The sequence below is a fragment of the Salvelinus namaycush genome, chromosome 42 (genome assembly GCF_016432855.1).
Source record: "Salvelinus namaycush isolate Seneca chromosome 42, SaNama_1.0, whole genome shotgun sequence".
NCBI classification, from domain to species: domain Eukaryota; kingdom Metazoa; phylum Chordata; class Actinopteri; order Salmoniformes; family Salmonidae; genus Salvelinus; species Salvelinus namaycush.
The window spans coordinates 10906660-10927165 of NC_052348.1; the positions used below are offsets into that span (position 1 = coordinate 10906660).

The window sequence follows — 20506 nt, forward strand, 5'->3', positions numbered from 1 at the left end:
CGTCCCATCAGCCCATGTGGCAGAACCAGGCAGAATCCCAAAATCTCTTTCAGCCAGGAAGGAGTCTTTATCCTCCATTTTGGATCTGATCCCATCGGGCAGAGGATCCGTCAGACAGAACAGAAACGTAGCCCCAGCCCCCCCATCCCCTTCTCTTCCACTTTGTAGCCCCCACGTTGATGAGCTGGGGGGTCTGGGAGACAGGACCGCTAGCTAACTGGCTGGCCGCTTGCTGCTACAATGCACACGTTTGTTTTTTTTTTGTCGTGGGGGTTGGCGCCTGGTTCCTAGGAGCTGGCAGCCGCTGCGCTGTTGAATTTGTCCAGGACGGTGGCGTTGACTCTCTGGAACAGCCACTGCTGTGTCTCCGACCCAGGGTCGCATTTATTCATGAAAATCCTCTTATCACTGGGACTGCAGTCCATGCAACCGCTGCTCACCAGGTGGTACAGCAATTTATCCTGTATGTGTTGGTCCAGAGAGAGAGAGAGAGACACAGAGCGCAAAACAAAAAGCATGAGGTAGAGAGAGAGAGAGAGAGAGAGAGAGAGAGAGCAGGAGGCAGAGAGAGAGAGAGGCAGAGAGAGAGAGAGAGAGAGCAGGAGGCAGAGAGGGAGAGAGAGAGAGCAGGAGGCAGAGAGAGAGAGAGAGAGCAGGAGGCAGAGAGAGAGGCAGAGAGAGAGAGAGCAGGAGGCAGAGAGAGAGAGAGGGAGAGAGAGAGAGAGAGAGAGAGCAGGAAGCAGAGGAGAGAGAGAGCAGGAGGCAGAGAGAGAGAAGGGAGGAAAAGAAGGATTGAAATAAATTATTCAAATAAAGTAGAGACAGGTAAGCCTGTCTCTGGCAGACAGGCTGCTGTTTAATCCTGCTCTCTCATCTCCCACTCCCTTCAAACAGATTACAGACGGGGAGCTGAGCAACTGACTGCAACACGGTTTTTCCTCCCTCCATTCTAATCTGAGTTTACTTCATTTCATGGAGAGGGGTCTGCATTTGGGAGTTAAACTAGGCTGAGAAATATGAGTTCAACACACAAGAGTTTTTAAACCCAAAGCTTCAACGGACCATTACATTCCTTTTCTGGATGTTTATTCTTTGGGTTCATCCTCCCTCGCATGACAGAAAGGGAAAAGTAACAAATTCAGCTGCAAAAGAAAGAGGAATTGAATGAAGTACGAATCGTTGAAAACTGACAACACAAAATAAAAACACGTCCCTGGCTTCCGATAAAAGATTATCTATGGTGATTGCGAACTCTTAAATATAGCCAGTGGTGGATTCAAACTGTAAAAGGATTCTCTGGGGAGGGATAAAGTTGTGGAGAAAGATGAGGAGGTGGAGAACGCCTCAGAGGTACTTGGCAGTCATTTTGTTCTTGTATCATGCGTCCGCCTTCCTGATTTACAATGTTCACGCAGCCTCAAGGCCTCCGTGCACTGTGCAAGCCCAACTCAGCCCTTTAATAAGCAGCTATTGCATCTGTGTAGCCTGAGTTCAAGACCTGACTGTGTTGTCTTGCCACGGTAATGGAGGTGGCAAACAGATCTGGGACTCACGCTGGCATCTGTGCACCTCAACCTCATCGAGTCATTCTAGGCAGAACCTGAAGAGAGATGGGACTGTAATGCCATTCTGATTTTGCGTTGAGTAAACATTCATCTCTCCTCCCTAAACGATGTGGAGGAAATAGGAGTGGTGCCACGATAAAATAAGTCCCCTATTACTTTCCTCTACCTGGAACGCAGCAGTAAAAACACAGTGTACATCTTTTCTGTCTGATGACTTTGATATTGTGTACCGTCCTGTGGTTGTGGTAGTAATCTGAATGATGAGGTGTTTGATGTGGTGTTATAACAGTAATCATACTGTTGACTTTCTGTTGATTATTGATTATTTATTGATAATAATTTAATTTATGGAATATAAAGCCAAAACAGAAGTAAAGTAAGTACCATAGAGATACAATATAATCGTGTTCTATTTAATTCTGTTTAAAGTTACCTTCCTATAGCTCCAGTGCTGGTTGCCCTTCATGCCGTGGCAGTCGTACAGTGTGACAGGGGAACTCTGGGAGATGGAGTCAAAGCAGAACTTCCTGGTGTGGAGAGGATCCCCTGGCCTGATGTCCTCTCTCCAGCCAAATGTAAATATCTGAGTACAAACAAGTACACAGGCACAGTATGGTATCCAAGTTCCGTTATGAGATTCACAGTATGACTACCCTAAAGGTCATTTTGGAGGCGGATGAACATGAGGACAAGAATGCGGTGATGATCTGTTCAGATTTAACAGTAAACAGCAGGAACATTAGTTGCATATGAAGCAATCGCCGGCTACAGTACCCGAAACTTGTTTTGTATTAAAGGAAAATGCCAATTGACTGACGGACTGAATGATTAACAGGCCGGTGATGTGCTATAGTATAGACCACACCCCGCTATACAGTATAATATAGTATAGACAACACTGTACCATACAGTATAGTATAGACGAAACCCTACTATATAGTACAATATAGTACAGACTACACCCTACTATACAGTATAATATAGTATATACTACACCCTGCTATTAAGTATAATATAGTATAGACAACACTGTACCATACAGTATAGTATAGAGTACACCCTACTATACAGTATAATATAGACTGCATCCTACTATACAGTATATTATAGTATAGACTACACCCTACTATACAGTATAATATAGACTGCATCCTACTATACAGTATATTATAGTATAGACTACACCCTACTATACAGTATAACATAGTATAGACTACACCACGTTATACAGTATAATATAGTATAGACTACACCCAACTATACAGTATAATATAGTATAGACTACACCCTACTATACAGTATAACATAGTATAGACTACACCACGTTATACAGTATAATATAGTATAGACTACACCCAACTATACAGTATAATATAGTATAGACTACACCCTACTATACAGTATAATATAGTATAGACAACACTGTACCATACAGTATAATATAGTATATACTACACCCTGCTATACAGTATAATACAGTATAGACAACACTGTACCATACAGTATAGTATAGACTACACCCTACTATACAGTATAATATACTATAGACTACACCCTACTATACAGTATAATATAGTATAGACTACTCCCTACTATACAGTATAATATAGTATAGACTACACCCTACTATACAGTATAATATAGTATAGACAACACTGTACTATACAGTATAATATAGTATATACTACACCCTGCTATACAGTATAATACAGTATAGACAACACTGTACCATACAGTATAGTATAGACTACACCCTACTTTACACTATAATATAGTATAGACTACACCCTACTATACAGTATAATATAGTATAGACTACACCCTACTATACAGTATAATATAGATTATACCCTACTATACAGTATAATATAGTATAGACTACACCCTACTATACAGTAAAATATAGTATAGACTACACCCTACTATACAGTATAATATAGATTATACCCTACTATACAGTATAATATAGTATAGACTACTCCCTACTATACAGTATAATATAGACTACACCCTACTTTACACTATAATATAGATTATACCCTACTATACAGTATAATATAGTATAGACTACTCCCTACTATACAGTATAATATAGACTACACCCTACTATACAGTATAATATAGATTATACCCTACTATACAGTATAATATAGTATAGACTACTCCCTACTATACAGTATAATATAGACTACACCCTACTTTACACTATAATATAGTATAGACTACACCCTACTATACAGTAAAATATAGTATAGACTACACCACGTTATACAGTATAATATAGTATAGACTACACCCTACTATACAGTAAAATATAGTATAGACTACACCCTACTATACAGTAAAATATAGTATAGACTACACCCTACTATACAGTAAAATATAGTATAGACTACACCCTACTATACAGTAAAATATAGTATAGACTACACCCTACTATACAGTAAAATATAGTATAGACTACACCCTACTATACAGTAAAATATAGTATAGACTACACCCTACTATACAGTAAAATATAGTATAGACTACTCCCTACTATACAGTATAATATAGACTACACCCTACTATACAGTATAATATAGATTATACCCTACTATACAGTATAATATAGTATAGACTACACCCTACTATACAGTAAAATATAATATAGACTACACCCTACTATACAGTATAATATAGTATAGACTACACCCTACTATACAGTATAATATAGTATAGACTACACGCTACTATACAGTATAATATAGTATAGAATACACCCTACTGTACAGTATAATATAGATTATACCCTACTATACAGTATAATATAGTATAGAATACACCCTACTATACAGTATAATGTAGTATACAGTACACGGCTCCGGTTGTACCTACCTGTTCGTGTGCCCAGGTGCGTTCAGCCCCCTCCTTCAGACAGGCGTCCAGTCGCAGCTCTGTCCCTGTGGGGCCGTGCTTGGAGTCTATACACAGACCTGATGCAGCGTTACGAATCTACAAGGACACAAAGAGAGGGAGGGCTCAGTTAAAACCAAACACACACACACTTTGAAGCCTCCCAAAAACAGCGAAAGGGAGGCCTCGGTGAAGACTTGCATGCCCGCACACACGCACACACACACACAAACAAACACCATGCAATATACATCTATAGATGTAGAGACCACAGGATGAGATACTCCGGCTTCTCTCTAACGCTCAACGCTCTGATCACAGGACTCCAGTGTAGATTGGAATCCATGGCAACCTTCCAAACACACTGTACACAGTAACGTAGTACAAGCAGCCAACTATCTATACACAGTACGTGGTTTTAAGTAACAGCGTATGATCTGACATGGTATCAAAGCTCTCACAGTTTGCTGACAAGATCTACTCTCACCAGTGACTGTAAGAGATAAGCTAATTCGTTCCTGGAGCATCTTCCTCCCTCTAAGCCGGAGTTAATAGGTGCCCCCTACTGTGAAAACTTGAAAAGTTTCAGAGTTACTCGGCTCTCAAACACATTTGATTGACTGTGTCATTTGCCTCATTCTCTTTCTAGCATTCAGGTGAGCTTGGCTCGTGTCACAGTATGGCTCAATAATGCATGAATCCAGATGCACTGCATCTAAAGTAGCCTGGTCTCTGTCTGTCTCTGTGGCCCTCACTAACACATTCAGAGGAGAGAGGACAAAGGAGGAGGAGGAGGAGGAGGAGGAGGAGAGAGAGAGAGAGAGAGAGAGAGAGAGAGAGAGAGAGAGAGAGAGAGAGAGAGAGAGAGAGAGAGAGAGAGAGAGAGAGAGAGAGAGAGAGAGAGAGAGAGAGAGAGAGAGAGAGAGAGAGAGAGAGAGAGAGAGAGACAGAGACAGAGACAGAGACAGAGACAGAGACAGAGACAGAGACAGAGAGGAATGGTTGGAGAGAGGAGATCCTACAGGGTCAGGGTGAGACACTGTATTTGACAGGAAGGAGACCAGGGATGGAATACTCAGAGGTGTTTTGCACAGGGTTGACTCTTATAAAAGTTGTTACCCCTGCTCGCCACTAGATGGGGCCAAAGACATTAGCTAGGGCTGTAGCAAATAATGGTGATTGCTTGACTGTTGGTGTGGAGAATGTCTGACAACAACGCTATGGTTGGCTCTGAAAATGTTGATTATAAAAATGTAACTCAATGTCAGCTCTCCTCAATGTTGTGCATGTTTTCTAATAACAGAGTACAGAGTACATCTTTTATTTGGGTCAGGATAACCGGTTTCTTTTGTGGAGTTGAGATTAAAACTCTTGAGCTGTGAAAAATGGAGCAACAAAAACTAAACTAACGGAATGACAGATAAATTCTCTACAAAATGGCGACACAATTCTTGCCTCAGTGCTTTCTGCCTCTTTGGTTGCTCCTGCATCTAAACTAGAGAGGCTCTCCCCTTTTCCCATCATGAAGGAGTGAAATATTTAAGACAAGTGATTTCACCTTTCCTCTTGAACAACAACAGAAACATCCATGAGGTACAGGTCAGATGTGACCAATTTTCTACAGGCAGCCCCATCTCTGGAAGGTCACATCGTCACCCATACATAGTTCCACTCTGAGATAAGATTACTTATATTCTCTAGGATGCAGCCAATGAGAAAAGACAGGGAAATACTGTTTTCCTGACATAGACCTAATTCAATCGGACACTATTCCAAAAGGATGATACATACCAACAATGCAAATCTTTGTTGCAAAGTTCTACAGTATTTTACATGGCAACCAATAATAAGAATTTAGTCCTTTGCATTTTGCAATTCAGAAACTTCAAATAATCAAACTCCCTCAGCCTGTCACCCGCATCGACAAAGTGCATTTAACCACAGGGTCATTAGGATTAAACTGCTGATCGCTCTGAAAGACCAATAATGGTGTGCGAATTGTACTGCATAATGGGCCTTCACTCTCCACTTTTCCCAAGCCTCATCTGTCTGAAATGGGCCCAGGAGCAAAACACAGTGCTTATCCCTGATGCCATGCCTATCAACATGCCAGCGCTGATCTGGAGACATAGTTAGAGCCGAATCAAAAGGCCTGATGATTGCATCACTTGAAGTGATTTAGACCTATTGAAGGAGCCGTTGTCGGGAGGGAGGCAGATTGGATGGTAGGGAGGGAGTCAGATCGACAGCCCCCTATTTACCCAGTCTGCACAGCTCTAAGGCGTCGAGAAGGCTGACCCCTGATCGTCATCCTCTCTCTCTCTCTCTCTCTCTCTATGAGAGATCTTTATAGTTCCATAGATCAGGTGGGGTGACAGCGGGGGGACAGGCGGGATGACAGGCAGGGTGAGAGCCAGAGAAGAGATGGCACATGAAGCTGTCAGCCTGACGATAAAATTACTATCATCCTCACCCGGGGGAGGAAAGAGGAGATATTTACTTACTGTGCAAACATTTTCTCATCAAGAGGTACACCGCTTCATTTCTTATTTACTATCCATTTTCACCTCTGGCTAATACGGAAGGGGTGGTTAATCAGCGGGGACGGGAATAAGCTTGGACTTGTGTTGTGTGTGTGTGTGCTTGTACAATTTGTGCTAATGGCCTTGTAGACGTGAATAGCGAAGAGTGGGAAAGGTGGGTCACCGCTGAGACGGCCTTCCATTCTACCTATTATCATTAGTACCCTGACCCAGGGGCCAGGACGTCAGAAAAACATAGAAAGAATAGAATCCAATTATATGTAATGCAAAATTAATTTCATTTTTCATATTAACATACAACGTGTTCGCCGTGAGGCTTCTGAAATGTTTCAGTGGCTTGAGAGGAGGATGTGGTTTCCTTCCGGCACATAGGATGAATTAATTAGTGAATGATGTATCCCAGGTCCATCTAACCATCTATCAGTGATGATTAAAACCAATCCTGCACCAAACCTCCCTATGGAAAAAAACTGGTTGGGAAACAATCTCCATGAATACCTGATTCTTAGCCTGGAATCCCCACTATTTACAGTTGAAGTCGGAAGTTTACATACACTTAGGTTGGAGTCATTAAATCTTGTTTTTCAACCACTCCACAAATTTGGTCATCAAAAAGAAAGGAGGACCAAGGCACTCTTCGTATAATTAATTACATTTAATTAATTATATGAAGAGTGCCTTGGTGCTCCTTTCTTTTTGATGATCAATTTAAACCTTTTACCAAAGAGCACCTTCTGTCTACCAACATTTACTATTGGGTACCTTAGTAGCACTTCCCTTCCTCCTCTTTCCACTCCACAAATTTCTTGTTAACAAACTATAGTTTTGGCAAGCCGGTTAGGACATCTACTTTGTGCATGCCACAAGTAATTTTTCCAACAATTGTTTACAGACAGATTATTTAGCTTATATTTCACTGTATCACAATTCCAGTGGGTCAGAAGTTTACATACACTAAGTTGACTGTGCCTTTAAACAGCTTGGAAAATTCCAGAAAATTATGTCATGGCTTTAGAAGCTTCTGATAGGCTAATTGACAACATTTGAGTCAATTGGAGGTGTACCTGTGGATGTACTTCAAGGCTACCTTCAAACTCAGTGCTTCTTTGCTTGACATCATGGGAAAATCAAAAGAAATCAGCCAAGACCTCAGAAAAAAAATTGTAGACCTCCACAAGTCTGGTTCTTCCTTGGGAGCAATTTCCAAATGCCTGAAGGTACCACGTTCATCTGTACAAACAATAGTACACAAGTATAAACACCATGGGACAACGCAGCCGTCATACAGCTCAGGAAGGAGATGCGTTCTGTCTCCTAGAGATGAACGTACTTTGGTGCGAAAAGTGCAAATCAATCCCAGAACAGCAAAGGACCCTGTGAAGATGCTGGAGGAAACAGGTACAAAGGTACCTATATTCACAGTCAAACGAGTCCTATATCGACATAACCTGAAAGGCCGCTCAGCAAGGAAGAAGCCACTGCTCCAAAACCGCCATAAAAAAGCCAGACTACAGTTTGCAACTGCACATGGGGACAAAGATTGTACTTCTTGGAGAAATGTCCTCTGGTCTGATGAAACAAAAATAGAACTGTTTGGCCACAATGACCATTGTTATGTTTGGAGGAAAAAGGGGGAGGCTTGCAAGCCGAAGAACACCATCCCAACCGTGAAGCACGGGGGTGGCAGCATCATGTTGTGGGGGTACTTTGCTGCAGGAGGGAATGGTGCACTTCACAAAATAGATGGCATCATGAGGACGGAAAATTATATGGATATATTGAAGCAAATTCTCAAGACATCAGTCAGGAAGTTAAAGCTTGGTCACAAATGGGTCTTCCAAATGGACAATGACCCCAAGCATACTTCCAAAGTTGTGGCAAAATGGCTTAAGGACAACAAAGTCAAGCTATTGGAGTGGCCATCACAAAGCCCTGACCTCAATCCTATAGAAAAATTGTGGGCAGAACTGAAAAAGCGTGTGCGAGCAAGGAGGCCTACAAACCTGACTCAGTTACACCAGCTCTGTCAGGAGAAATGGGACAAAATTCCCCCAACTTATTGTGGGAAGCTTGTGGAAGGCTACCCAAAACGTTTGACCCAAGTTAAACTATTTAAAGGAAATGCTACCAAATACTTGTTGAGTGTATGTAAACTTCAGACCCACTGGGAATGTGATGAAAGAAATAAAAGCTGAAATAAATCATTCTCTCTACTATTATTCTGACATTTCACATTCTTAAAATAAAGTGGTGATCCTAACTGACCTTAGACAGGGAATTGTTTATAGGATTAAATGTCAGGAATTGTGAAAAAATAGAGTTTAAATGTATTTGGCTAAGGTGCATGTCAACTTCCGACTTCAACTGTAAATGGTGAAAGGAGCATACGCGTGTGGATTCCAGGCAACCTGATTCCAGCTCCTGCATTTATGGGTATGATTGCCTGAGGCTAGATCCCATCCTCACAGAGCGCAGATAGAGTGAGATTGTGTGTGTGTGCCAGAGAACAGACAGAGTGAGATAGTAATAAAATGCCAAGGCCATCTCCAGCCCCATCCCTTCACAGGTAACACAGAGAGGCATTATATATATCTCAGAATACGATGCAGCAAACTGCATGTCATGTTTATGGACAATGTAAAGTAAAATCTGCTACTTATGGTTTCTGGGGGTAGTGAAGCAGAAAGTCCAGCTGTGTCCTTTTTGTGACACTGTCTACTCTAAAACATTTCATTAGCAGGCTGCTGGCTGCCTGTCCCATATGAGAAACGCATTAAGTTTCAGCGAGCACCAGACATTCATAAATCAATGAACATGGAAGAGTCCCAAATGGCACCCTATTCCCTATATAGTGCACAATATTAGGCCATGGTCAAAAGCCATGCACTATAAAGGGAATAGGGTGCCATTTGGGATACAACGCTGGTAGAATAATAGCCTTCCATGACACACCTGTGGAGGCATTCAGGGACTGTCTCTTAGCTGATGTATTGGTGTCTGGAAATAGATTAATTCATTACAATACCAGCTAAAAATACGCAAGAAACCAAATCAGTCTGTGGATACTGCTCAGACTTAGCTGTTATTGGCATGTAAGACAGTGGGTTTATGTAGGCCTAAGTATTGTGAGAAGTCCTATTATTTGTATCAATGCCTCAGTAAGTGACCTCGAAAACATGACCTGACATTTCATTTTGGATTCTAAGGTAATCACATGTGCTTTTATATGCCTTTGTATGCTTTTCTGTTTGTGTGTGTGTATGTACCGGCTCTTGCGAGTGTGTTCATTCGTTCTGTAGGTGTGTTAGCTCGGTCTGTGTGTGTACGTGCTCTTGTCTGTGTGTGGTGGTTCTGTGTGTATTCCTAACTTCCTACCTCTCCCCAGGCGGCAGGCAGCGGCTCCACAGCGGGGTAGTACTTGGCCAGGTCCCAGGCCACAGCGTTCATGTACCACTTGAAGTCTTTACACTTGAGGTGTCTCCTCAGCTCCTTCTGGGCCGTCAGGTCCCCGGTGGACAGGTGGCGGTACTCTGGACGACGCTGGTAGATGAACTCTGTGTACTCATCCATCCATGTCTCAGCCACCCTCTTCAGGTTCTGAGATAAGGGAGAGAGACAGTGAGGGAAAGATGGAGTAAGGCGATGCGACTGTCTTTGTGTTTAGCTTATCACAGCACAGGTCACAGTGCGCCGAGTTAGTCAGACCTCATCTTAAATCAGATAGTCAAACTGAGGATGTAGGTCCAGCCATCTATCAGCCATGTGCCAATTAATTAATAGACAACCAGTCAAAATGGCCGCATGTTAGCCATAACCAGTTGATGGAAGCAGTGTATTGACTGGTCAGTCTAACTTACTCTGGCTAGGCTTGTTCCGGACGGCACTTTGTAGGGGACGTATTTCCTGTAGATATGTCCTACTCGGGAGCATGGTACGTCGTACATACTGCCCCCACACATCCATACCTGAATGGAGATGGAACACAAATAATACCTCAGTACATTACTTCAAAAGCTTTCTGTCAGCCTGCTAGCTATGTGTTCTAAGCAAGGCCGCAAAACCGTTGTAACTCAACCAACCGTGTGTTGTAAGTAGGGTTGCAAAATTTCAGGAACATTTCATACATTTTCTGGTTTTCCAGAATACCTGGTTGGATGATTCTGGATTTCCTGCTTATTCCCTCCTGATTCTAGGATTTCGGGAGAAATCAGAGAATTTATTGAAAGTTCCCGGAAAGTTCCACTGAAGTAAAGAATGAAAAGAAAAAAAGCACATCTTGTTTTTCCTATTGTTCCAGAAAGGAATCACAGGAATCTTTCCATTTCAAAGCCCTGAGTGATTGTGGACTGAGTTCAGAGTGAGGACATTGTTGTTGAAATGGTTGTGTAGATGGGTTTGTGTTCTGTTTGTTGCAAGACCCTAATACAGACAACCTATTGTCACTCTGTCCACACTTGAAGTGGATTCCCACTTTGTCTGCTTGGCAGGGCCACATTATAAGCCTCTTTGAGCGGAGGAACTGAAAGGAATCCTATTTCCAGAGCACTCCGCTCAATACCCCTCTTTCCTGCATCAAAGGAAGAGAAAGAAGAGGAAGGAAGAGGGCAGGTGTCAGTAGTGCTACTCTGAACTCCTTCAGTCTGCTATCCTCTCCCTTACTGTCTCCCTCGCTCTCTCATCCTCCCTATGCCTCTCTTTATCTCTTCATGTCCCTCCATTCTTTCTCATTCCTCTCCCCTCCCTCTCTCACCCCTCCTTCTTTCAAACTTGGCATCTTGATTAGAATTAGAGTGGTCATGCTGACTGTTTGGAAAGGACCCTGGGACATTTCACCTCTCCTCCGCGTCTCCTCCTCTCTCCCGCTGTCTGTGTGTGAGCGCTCCACTTCTCTCCCTGCTCTGCCATATCAAAACGAGGCAGGGTGCTTTCCTGTGGAGCCTCAGGTTAATGGTCAAGCTGGCTTTACAGGCGTCATTGACATGTGGAGAGATTCCTCCAGTCTTCAGAAAATGGCCTCTTCAGAGGAATAGTGTAGATGTTCATTAACCTCTCATATCAGCAGAAATATGAGGGTTTATGAATGACTCCCATGCGTTCATGAGTAACAATTTGTTTTAGCGTACAACTCACAGGACGAGGTACAATTCCTGGAGATGCTTTGATGATGTCTGTTCAATGTGAGATACAACCAGGGTCAATAGATTGTCAGTCTAACAGCTATCATATGTAGGCTAACTGTCAGACATCCATACTCCGTGACAGTAGAGGAGAGGGGGGTAAGTTGAGCCAAAGGGGTCAGTTGAGCCACCCTTGTTTCTAGGAAACCATACACATAATGTATAATTTGACCAAATATTTAGGAAGCGGTCATCATCTCATGGAGTCTATGAAGGAAGAAACCACATGGAAAAAGTGGTAAGCAAGTTAGGTCAAAAAAGTCTAAATCATTTATTGTGTTAGAGGTTTCATGATGCTTCTAAACCAAAGTAGATAATTTTAAGATTGTTCTATACAGCAGCTGGGGTCTCTATAAGCTTCAATGTGAGGCCCTAAACCTAGCATGAACGTGCATCCTTGTAGCTGTGTGGGGTAATAAAGTCAAAATGTTTGTCTTGGGGCAAGTTGAGCAAATTGAAGTGTTTTCTTCCCAAGTGTAATGCAAGGCATTATTGGTGGGATATGAGGTTACTTTTAAAAAGTACAAAGTGTTTGTTAGGTGTTAAGCCTGTGTTAAAAGATGCTTCAAAATATTAAAAGACAAAAAAGCGATTGTGATTATGATGAATTGTGTTTGGGAAATAAAGATGGTTTCAAAAATGTAAGTGCTAATATTTCAATCAATACAGACATTTGTAGGCGGCATAGCTATGTTTTCAAAACTGTAATGTTTACATGAATTCTGATTATTTCCAGGGATACACAACATCCTGAAATATATGTAGATATCTTTGCTAGAAATAATACGATATATTTCATTTACAGAGTGATGCTGAATGTAAATCATTTCTCTCCTAATACCCTGACTACACCGTTCACGTCAACGAGCGTCTGCGTTGCCAAGGGCTAAAATAGAAGTCATTCCTATTTCTGACGCAGATCGCACTGCAAGTCCTGCCTCTTCCATCTCCTCATTGGTTTATAGAAGCAGGTACCCACGTGCCATCTCCTCATTGGTTATACCCACGTGGGTGATTGAAAGACAAACTGTTGCCGGTTGTCGTGGTAATACTATGAAAGTTTAGATGCCAATCACCATATACGTTCAACAATGAAAAAGCCTGGAAGGAGGAGAGATGACTAGAAATGATTTGGTTGACCGTTTTTATGTGTGGATTAATTGTCGGAGTAGAGGACCTTGTGCATTTCAGGTAAAATAACAACCTAATGTTTATATCCAGGGACAAATTAGCTAAGCAACAGCAAGCTAGCTAAATAGGACAAATTAGCTAACAAGTGCAAGCTAACTAGCTAAATTGCCATAAATGTTTAATGCTTTTCGACCTATCCCCAAATGAATGTCATTGGTTCAGAGTTTGTTTTGATATTTTAACCTGTGTGTCGTGATCGCGTTTGGTGTTGCACGCGCGCAGCTGGTTTGGGATCCGTGTTACCCCACTCTCCCCTAAGTAACTGGACCAGAGAACTCTGAATCAGAGCTTTTAACATTTAGACAGATATTTACACTTTTGCTTCATTTGTGTGCTTATTGTACACTTGTGAATTCTCAATACAAAATAACACCAACGACTCAAAAACACACAGATTAACACAAATGTCTGAATCCCCCCTCCCACCTCTGTAAGAAGACTTATTGCAATTTTGCTTGGGAACTATTTTTATCGTTGCCATGGTTTCAAGTCAAGGAAGAAAGGGCTGCATTCCAATTACAAAGTGCACTCACTGACAGAACGAGAGCGAGAGAGAGAGAAAGCGAGAGAGAGAGTATACTGAGACCCGGTTGGATGGCAGGTATGTCAGGCACGATAAACACAATATTCCCTCACATCCATATACTGTGTTCTCCTCCAGAAATCAAAATGGAATAACCTCTGAGCCGCAAACAAGCCAAACATCACTGGCTGTAATTAGTTTGGGAAGGAGGCTAAAGCCTGAACTACTGCTTGTAACCCACTAACACACACACACACGGTTGCAGACACACGGGCACACACACACACAAACATTATTTTGGAATGCTGGGTTCTGAGGAGTGCATTGTACTGGAGAAGGTAGGGGAAACAAAACACTGGAGAACAGAGCGAGAGAAATTATTCTGAGTGAAAGTCATTTCAGTTTAATAAAGTTGTCTGGGAGCAGATTGACCTGTCTGGAGACTGAGGCAGGGGTATGATGGGACAGGATGGAAAAGAATGGACGAAAGAAACACATTGTTATGGGTCCATGATTGTCTGGACTCTAATATAATTGCAAAATTGGTAGACTTTAGTGTGTTTTAAATCATCTGTAATTTTTAAGGGATGTATTGTTGTGCTCAGATGAATGACGCAACTTTAGATGTATTTTAAATATGTCCAATAAAATTAATTCAAGGTAAGGTGGGACACAGTCACTGGATGAAAAGGGTGGAAGTGCCACATTGCTACGTGACCATGTTTGTATAATTTGAACTATTAGTTCATATTATATCATATCCTATCATATTGAATAAAAGACTAGTGGCATTTATATGTCGTGTTACACACAGTGCAGACAAGGACTAAATAGAACCACCTCAGCATAGATAGAAATTGGATAGTATAGACCAGGGGTCGGCAACAGGTGGCCGTGGGCCAAAACCAGCCCGCAAGTAATTTGTTTTGGCCTCCCAAAGTTTTTAGCAAAAAACTAAACTAATATATATATTATATATTTTGGGGAGGGATCTCAGTTTTTGGTTTAAAAAAATACAAAAATCACCAGGAATTCAGCAAGAAATTACTTTCATTTAGGAAATCTGCTCACCAAGTATTCCCATGAATAAAAAAAAAGAGGTAGAGTGCATTTGGAAAAGTATTCAGACCCCTTGACTTTTTCCAGATTTTGTTACATTACAGCCTTATTCTAAAATTTATTCAATTGTTGTTTTTCCTCATCAATCAACACACAATACCCCATAATGACAAAGGAGAAACAGTTTTTTAGATATTTTTTTCTGTATTAAAAAACAAAACAAATGGAAATATCACATTTACATAAGTATTCAGACCCTTTACTCAGTACTTTGTTGAAGCACCTTTGGCAGCGATTACAGCCTTGAGTCTTCTTGGGTATGACGCTACATGTTTGGCACACCTGTATTTGGGGAGTTTCTTCCATTCTTCTCTGCAGTTCCTATCAAGCTCTGTCAGGTTGGATGGGAGCATCGCTGCACAGCTATTTTCAGGTCCCTTCAGAGATGTTCGATTGGGTTTAAGGATCTCTCTGTACTTTGCTCCCTTCATCTATCCCTCGATCCTGACTAGTCTCCCAGTCCCTGTCATGCTTCACCGTAGAGATGGTGCCAGGTTTCTTACAGACGTGACACTTGGCATTCAGGCCAAAGCGTTCAATCTTGGTTTCATCAGACCAGAGAATCTTGTTTGTCATGGTCTGAGTCCTTTAGGTGCTTTTTGGCAAACTCCAAGCGGGAGTTTTACTGAGGAGTGGCTTCCGTGTGGCCACTACCATAAAGGCCTGATTGGTGGAGTGCTGCAGAGATGGTTGTCCATCTGGAAGGTTCTCCCATCTCCACAGAGGAACTCTGGAGCTCATTCAGAGTGACCATCAGGTTCTTGGTCACCTCCCTGACCAAGGCCCTTCTCCCACGATTGCTCAGTTTGGCCGGGCGGCCAGCTCTAGGAAGAGTCTTGGTGGTTCCAAACTTCTTCCATTTAAGAATGATGGAGGCCACTGTGTTCTTGGGGACCTTCAATGCTGCGGACATTTTTTGATACCGTTCCCCAGACCGGTGACACAATCCTGTCTCGGAGCTCTACGGACAATTTCTTCGACCTCATGGCTTGTTTTGCTCTGACACGCACTGTCAACTATGGGACCTTATATAGACAGTTGTGTGCCTTTCCAAATCATGTCCAATCAATTGAATTTACCACAGGTGGACTCCAATCCAGCGTTAGAAACATCTCAACGATTATCAATGGAAACAGGATGCACCTGAGCTCAATTTCAAGTCTCATAGCAATGGGTCTGAATACTTATGGAAATATACATTTTTTCTGTTTAACATTTATAATACACTTGCAAGAATTTCTAAAAACCCGTTTTCACTTTGTCATAATAGGGTATTGTGTGTAGATTGAGATTCTTTTAAATTTCCATTTTAGAATAAGGCTGTAACGTAACAAAATGTGGAAAAAGTCAAGGGGTCTGAATGCACTGCATGTGATTGTGTCTACATGTAATCAAGTTATGAAATTATTGCTATTTTCAAATAAATCTATATTGGGGCTGAGTTGTAGTCAATTTGCGGTGTACAAATTATTATGATTATGTTAGGAGAGCCCCTTGGATGAGTGAGGAAACAAATCAATTAAAGAGAAATTGCAGAAAGGCAGAGCGGAAGTGGAGAAAGTCAAAGTTGCAGGTCCATTATGATATTCTGAGAGAGCAACTTGGCATATACTGTACAGTAACAGTCCAAAGTTTGGACACACTCATTCAAGGGTTTTTCTTTATTTTCCCTATTTTCTACATTGTAGAATAATAGTGAAGACATCAAAACTATGAAATAACACATATGGAATTATGTAGTAACCCAAAAAGTGTTAAACAAATCAAAATATATTTTAGATTCTTCAAAGTAGCCACCCATTGCCTTGATGACAGCTTTGCACACTCTTGGTATTCTCTCAACCAGCTTCATGAGGAATGCTTTTCCAACAGTCTTGAAGGAGTTCCCACATATGCTGAGCACTTGTTGGCTGCTTTTCCTTCACTCTGCGGTCCAACTCATCCCAAACCATCTCAATTGGGTTGAGGTCGGGTGATTGTGGAGGCCAGGTCATCTGATTCCCTATTAGTCCCCATTGTATTTATCCCTGTGTTTCCTGTTTCTCTGTGCCAGTTCGTCTTGTATTTCCAAGTCAACCAGCATTTTTCCTAGCTACTATTTTTCCCTGTCTCTGTTTTTTCCTAGCCCTCCTGGTTTTTGACCCTTGCATGTCCTGACGCCGAATCCGCCTGCCTGACCACTCTGTCTGTTCTGACCTTGAGCCTGCCTATCCCCTTGTACTGTTTGTACTCGAACCTGATCATTGAACCCCTGCCTGTCCTGACCTTGAGCCTGCCTATCGCCTGGTACTGTTTGGACTCTGACCTGGTTTATGAACTCTCGCCTGTCCCTGACCTGCCTTTTGCCTACCCCTATTTGTTATAATAAATATCGTAACTCAACCATCTGCCTGTGTCTGCATTTGGGTCTCGCCTTGTGCCCTTATAGATTGAATTGTACAACACCGGCTCTGACGCTCGTCAGATGTGGCAGGGCTCGCAAACTATTACAGACTACTAAGGGAAGCACAGCAGCGAGCTGCCCAGTGACACAAGCCTACTAGACAAGCTAAATTACTTCTATGTTCACTTTGAGGCAAGCAACACTGAAGCATGTATGAGAGCAGCAGCTGTTCTGGACGATTGTGTGATCATGCTCTCCGTAGCTGATGTGAGTAAGAACTTTAAACAGGTCAAAAATCACAAGGCCGCAGGGCCAGACGGATTACCAGGACGTGTACTCCGAGCATGTGCTAACCAACTGGCAAGTGTCTTCACTGACATTTTCAATCTATTCCTGATCGAGTCTGTAATACCAACATGTTTCAAGCAGACCACCATAGTCCCTGTGGTCAAGAAAACCAAGGTAACCTGCCTAAATGACTACCGACCCGTAGCCCTCACGTCTGTAGCCATGAAGTGCTTTGAAAGGCTGGTCATGGCTCACATCAACACCATCATCCCAGACACCCTGGACCCACTCCAATTCGCATACCGCCCCAACAGATCCACAGATGACGCAATCTCTATTGCACTCCACACTAGTGTTTCCCACCTGGACAAAAGGAACACCTATGTGAGAATGCTATTCATTGACTACAGCTCAGCGTTCAACACCATAGTGCCCTCAAAGCTCATCACTAAGCTAAGGACCCTGGGACTAAACACCTCCCTCTGCAACTGGATCCTGGACTTCCTGATGGGCCGCCCCCAGGTGGTAAGGGTATGCAACAACACATCTGCCAGGCTGATCCTCAACACGGGGGCCCCTCAGGGGTGCGTGCTCAGTCCCCTCCTGTACTTCCTGTTCACCCACGACTGTGTGGCCAAGCACAACTCCAACACCATCATTAAGTTTGCTGACGACAAAACAGTGGTAGGCTTGATCACCGACTACGATGAGACAGCCTATAGGGAGGAGGTCAGAGACCTGGCAGTGTTGTGCCAGGACAACAACCTCTCCCTCAACGTGATCAAGACAAAGGAGATGATTGTGGACTACAGGAAAATGAGGACTGAGCACGGCCCCATTCTCATCGACGGGGCTGTAGTGGAGCAGGTTGACAGCGTCAAGTTCCTTGGTGTCCACATCACAAATTAACTATCATTGTCCAAACACACCAAGACAGTCGTGAAGAGGGTACGACAATGCCTATTCCCCCTCAGGATACTGAAAAGGTTTGGCATGGGTCCTCAGATCCGCAAAAAATTATACAGCTGCACAATCGAAAGCATCATGACTGGATGCATCACCGCCTGGTATGGCAACTGCTTGGCCTCTGATCGCAAGGCACTACAGAGAGTATTGCGTACGGCCCAGTACATCACTGGGGCCAAGCTTCCTGCCACCCAGGACCTCTATATCAGGCAGGGTCAGAGGAAGGCCCTAAAAATTGCCAAAGACTCCGGCCACCATAGTCATAGATCGTTCCCTCTGTTACCGCACGGCAAGCGGTACCGGAGTGCCAAGTCTAGGTCCAAAAGGCTTCTTAACAGCTTCTACCCCCAAGCCATAAGACTCATGAACACCAACTCAAATGGCATACCCGGACTATTTGCATTGACCCCCCCCCCCCCCCCCATTTTACGCTGCTGCAACTCTCTGTTTATTATCTATGCATAGTCACTTTACCTCTACCTACATGTATATATTACCTCAATTACCTCAACTTACCTGTGTCCCCGCACTGGTACCCCCTGTATATAGCCTCACTACTGTTATTTTATTGTTGCTCTTTAATCATTTGTTATTTTTCTATTTTCTTCAGTTTATTTTAGTAAATATTTTCTTAACACTTATTTTTCTTAAAATGGCATTGTTGGTTAAGGGCTTGTAAGTAAGCATTTCACTGTAAAGTCTACACCTGTTGTATTCAGCGCATGTGACGAGTACAATTTGATTTGATTTACTTATTGTTGGAGCCAAAGCACAGAGAGAGAATCTGGCCGAACATTTTAATTCACGGGCAATAAAGATAAAACACCAGGTAAAAAACCTAGGTGTTATTTTAGATTCTGAACTCAATTTATTATGCCCCCAGCCTCTGGAATAGCCTGCCAGAGAACCTGAGGGGGGCTAAAGCTGCTTCAGCTTTGCTTTTCCTTAGGGTGATTTTTAGTCATTTTATTTTTATTCTTTTGTTTTTTATCCTCTTCTGATTTTTTGTGTAGTAAATATTTCTGTTATTTTAATTGTTTTTATTCAGTTTTTTTTCTGTGAAACACATTAAGTTGCATTTCATGTCTGAAATGTGCTGTATAAATAAAGCTTGATTTGATTTGATTAAGCCACCCGACCATCTGCTCCGACAAAAATTGGCCTGTGGCTGAATCTAGTTGCCTAACCCTGGTGTATACTGAAAGACGAACTTAGCCCTCATGACTAGCAACCTTAAGACTCCTTAAGACTTCCAGTTTCTCTACAGTGCTGTATTGAGATGCTTGAATGATAAGACTTTTTTCCAGTCATGAGGACATTGGTAAGAGAAATGTATGATTGGGAAACGCTATCTTCTATACATTTTTGCTCACTTTGAACGATATCTCGTACTGCTCTCCGCCCCATATTTCCAAGCCAGTGTCGTAGCCACCCAGCTCCCAGAACCACCGACGGTTGACGGCAAAGAGACCTCCGGCCATCACTGGAGACCTGTAGGAGAGACAGAGAGAGAATCCATGTCTTTAGCTTGTCGGTAAAGTTATTTTCTAAATCTTCTGATCAGCACAAAACAATGTGGCGGTGTCCAGTTCTTTTTGTGTTATAATGTGAGCATCTACTGCTACAGCTGTAGCTCTTAAAGATAGACAGATAGAGAAACTGTGCAAGAGAAACAGTGAGAGACAAAGAAATAATACAAGTGTTAGTTACCATGTTCAGATTTATTACGTTAAAATAGTGCATAACATCCATATATTGAAAGGTGACATTTGGTGTAATTCCAAGCATCCCAAATCCAGAGAAAGTCATCTACACTTGCAGTCTTTGTGGTATCAGACAGATAATGGGTGTGAGTA

The 20506-nt window shown here is 42.3% G+C and overlaps 1 protein-coding gene across 1 annotated transcript in view; it reads right to left on the minus strand.

Annotated features, from left to right (window-relative positions):
* Positions 1-287: 287 nt before the first annotated feature.
* LOC120034739 (polypeptide N-acetylgalactosaminyltransferase-like 6) overlaps positions 288-20506 on the minus strand; it is a 250166-nt gene continuing 229947 nt past the window's right edge. The window contains exons 7-12 of the mRNA XM_038981342.1: positions 20024-20141; positions 10861-10968; positions 10379-10600; positions 4443-4559; positions 1999-2148; positions 288-461 (exon numbers count right to left, since the gene is read on the minus strand). Coding sequence (XP_038837270.1) covers positions 288-461; positions 1999-2148; positions 4443-4559; positions 10379-10600; positions 10861-10968; positions 20024-20141 — 889 coding nt within the window. The remainder of the gene's footprint in view (positions 462-1998; positions 2149-4442; positions 4560-10378; positions 10601-10860; positions 10969-20023; positions 20142-20506) is intronic.